This window comes from Sinocyclocheilus grahami, unplaced genomic scaffold (genome assembly GCF_001515645.1).
Source record: "Sinocyclocheilus grahami isolate Dianchi unplaced genomic scaffold, SAMN03320097.WGS_v1.1 scaffold2089.1, whole genome shotgun sequence".
In the NCBI taxonomy this organism is placed as follows: domain Eukaryota; kingdom Metazoa; phylum Chordata; class Actinopteri; order Cypriniformes; family Cyprinidae; genus Sinocyclocheilus; species Sinocyclocheilus grahami.
In genome coordinates, this window is record NW_015507268.1 from 45,769 (window position 1) to 49,041 (window position 3,273).

The 3,273-nt window shown below is 37.0% G+C and overlaps 1 protein-coding gene across 2 annotated transcripts in view; it reads left to right on the forward strand.

Annotated features, from left to right (window-relative positions):
• Window positions 1-3,273, forward strand: part of rela (v-rel avian reticuloendotheliosis viral oncogene homolog A) — a 25,320-nt gene that overhangs the window by 2,423 nt on the left and 19,624 nt on the right. For both annotated transcript variants that reach the window (XM_016260482.1, XM_016260481.1), the window contains exons 2-4: window positions 914-952; window positions 1,706-1,842; window positions 1,974-2,119. In XM_016260482.1, coding sequence (XP_016115968.1) covers window positions 914-952; window positions 1,706-1,842; window positions 1,974-2,119 — 322 coding nt within the window. The remainder of the gene's footprint in view (window positions 1-913; window positions 953-1,705; window positions 1,843-1,973; window positions 2,120-3,273) is intronic.

Here is a 3,273-nt window from a genome sequence, read left to right on the forward strand (position 1 = left end):
ACTGTGGGAAATGAGTATTGATCTATTTTAGTATCAATATCTATTGAAAAATCGAAACAACATTTTAAAGACATGATTATGGTATATAAAAGGCATTGGAGATTGAATTTCCAACAGAAATATCTGTATGATAATATATATCATTATATATGTCCGTGCATGTGTGTGTGTGTGTCTGTCAGTGTGTGTGTGTGTGTGTGTCTGTCAGTGTGTGAGTGTGTGTGTGTCTCAGTGTGTGTGAGTGTGTGTGTGTGTATTATTATTCTTTATTACTATACTGTATTGTATTACTATACTTATTCATGTTGTTTTATTTACTTATTTAAATCTATTTATTTACTTAGAAGTGGCGCGTGTTTGTCGTTGATGTTAAAAGCGTTGCAGAATGTTTACACAGAGTCTGAGATGTTAAACAGGCTTCATCTAGCAGACGGGCTAGTCATAACCAGGCCAAGTGTGTTTGCCGTCGCCCGCCCTTTCTGGATTTTCCTCTTCGTCCGTCCGTCTCACACTCATGATTGTCTTTTGTTTAGTGTCTGATTCATGAATCTTCACGAATCTCGTGAAGACACACTGTAAGACACAAAAACTGAGGGTGAGCACGTTTTTAGCTCATTTTCATGTTTGGCCATTTATTTCAAATCCATAACGACTCCTGTATGAAGGTCAGAAGGACTAATGAGTGAGCACCTTTATGAAATTATATTTTTATTGTTAAAACATGATTTTCTGAACGAAATATGTGAATTATAAGCAGATCTGGTGGTGTCATGTAAACCAAGCTTAACATGGAGTGAGAAGAAGCGTTGTCTGGTTTAGGTGTGTTCTCGGCAGGTTTGACTCGTATGGCGTCTCTGGAGAGTGTGCTATAAACTGCTTTGTGTGACTGATCTCTCATCCCTTGTTCTTTCAGGACTGTTTCACCAGTGGGGAGCGTCCCCGGTGGCCCAAGGTAGGAGAAGTCTACTGTATATGTCACGCCATTACGCTGGAGCTGTGTTTACGATTGACTCTAGTCACTCTCTCAAACAACGACATTTACCTTGAGATCTGCTACTGAACAGTCAAGTTATGCTTTACGATAATAATAGACCAAGCTGTGCACGGCTCACTGCACTTTCAGAGACTCCAGAGACACGATTATTCACCAGGGACGCGTTAAACTGATCAAAAGTGACAGTAAAGACATTTATAATGCTTCAAAAGATTTCTATGTGAAATAAATGCTGTTCTTTTGAACTTTCTATTCATCTGTGAATCCTGAAAAATTAAATGTATCACGGTTTCCACAGAAATATTGTGCAGCACGACTGTGTTCAACATTGATAATAATCAGAAATGTTTCTCGAGCAGCAGATCAGCATATTATACTGATTTCTGAAGATCATGTGACACTGAAGACTGGAGGAATGATGCTGAAAATACAGCTGCGCATCACAGAAATACATTACAGTTTAACAGAGATTCACAAAGAAAACAGCTGTTTCACATTGTAATAATATTTCACTGTTTTTACTGTATTTTTGATCAAATAAATGCAGCCTTGGTGAACAGAAGAGTCTTAAAAAACATTTAAAAGCGTACCAACCCCAAACACTTGAACACTGAGCTATAGATTATTCTAGATGATATTCTGGAGATTATTTGAGATGAATTCCCAAACACGCAGCATGTTGTAACTGTGTTTCTGTGTGTTTGTCTAAAGGCCCTCCGTACGTGGAGATAATCGAGCAGCCGAAAGCACGAGGGATGCGTTTCCGCTATAAATGCGAGGGTCGATCCGCTGGCAGCATCCCAGGAGAGAAGAGCAACGAGTCCACAAAAACACACCCCGCCATCAAGGTGAGACGCTGAGATCGGCTCCCATCAGGCACGCCCAGTGTTATTCCTCTCCATTTCGGGCCAGGAGACACATGCTGTACCTGATACACGACACCGCGTGGTTACATGACTCTGTGCGGCTCTTTTCATAGGTACACAACTACAGCGGGCCGCTGAGAGTGCGCATCTCTCTGGTGACCAAGAACCAGCCGTACAAGCCACACCCACACGAGCTGGTGGGCAAAGAGTGCAAACACGGGTATTACGAGGCAGACTTACAGGAGCGGCGGATACACAGGTGTGTGTGAGTGCGAGTGCGAGTGCGAGTGCGAGTGTGAGTGTGAGTGTGTGAGAGTGTGTGTGTTATGAGCTGAGGGTTTTCCAGCAACCACTTGTGGATGAAGAACACAAATCAAATACTTCAGTAAAAGTACAGATTGTCTAATAAAACATTCCAGTAAAAGTAGAAACACTTGTTTTCTATTTGAGTAAAAGTGCAGATTCTCAAATAAAACATGATTCCAGTAAAAGTAGAAATACTTGTTTTCTATTAGATTAAAAGTGCAGATTCTCTAATAAAACATTATTCCAGTAAAAGTAGAAACACTTGTTTTCTATTTGAGTAAAATAACAGATTCTCTAATAAAACATGATTCCAGTAAAAGTAGAAATACTTGTTTTCTATTTGGGTAAAAGTACAGATTCTCTAACAAAATATGATTCCAGTAAAAGTAGAAATACTTGTTTTCTATTTGAGTAAAATAACAGATTTTCTAATAAAATATGATTCCAGTAAAAGTAGAAACACTTGTTTTCTATTTGAGTAAAAGTGCAGATTCTCAAATAAAACATTATTCCAGTAAAAGTAGAAACACTTGTTTTCTATTTGAGTAAAAGTGCAGATTCTCTAATAAAACATTATTCCAGTAAAAGTAGAAACACTTGATTTCTATTTGAGTAAAAGTACAGATTCTCAAATAAAACATGATTCCAGTAAAAATAGAAACACTTGTTTTCTATTTGAGTAAAAGTGCAGATTCTCTAATAAAACATGATTACAGTAAAAGTAGAAACACTTGTTTTCTATTTGAGTAAAAGTACAGATTCTCTAATAAAACATGATTCCCATAAAAGTAGAAATACTTGTTTTCTATTTGAGTAAAAGTGTAGATTCTCAAATAAAACATGATTCCAGTAAAAGAAGAAACACTTGATTTCTATTTGAGTAAAAGTGTAGATTCTCAAATAAAACATGATTCCAGTAAAAGTAGAAGCACTTGTTTTCTATTTGAGTAAAGGTGCAGATTCTCTAATAAACTTGATTCCAGTAAAAGTAGAAATACTTGTTTTCTATTTGAGTAAAAGTACAGGTTCTCTAATAAAACATGATTCCAGTAAAAGTAGAAACACTTGATTTCTATTTGAGTAAAAGTACAGATTCTCAAATAAAAC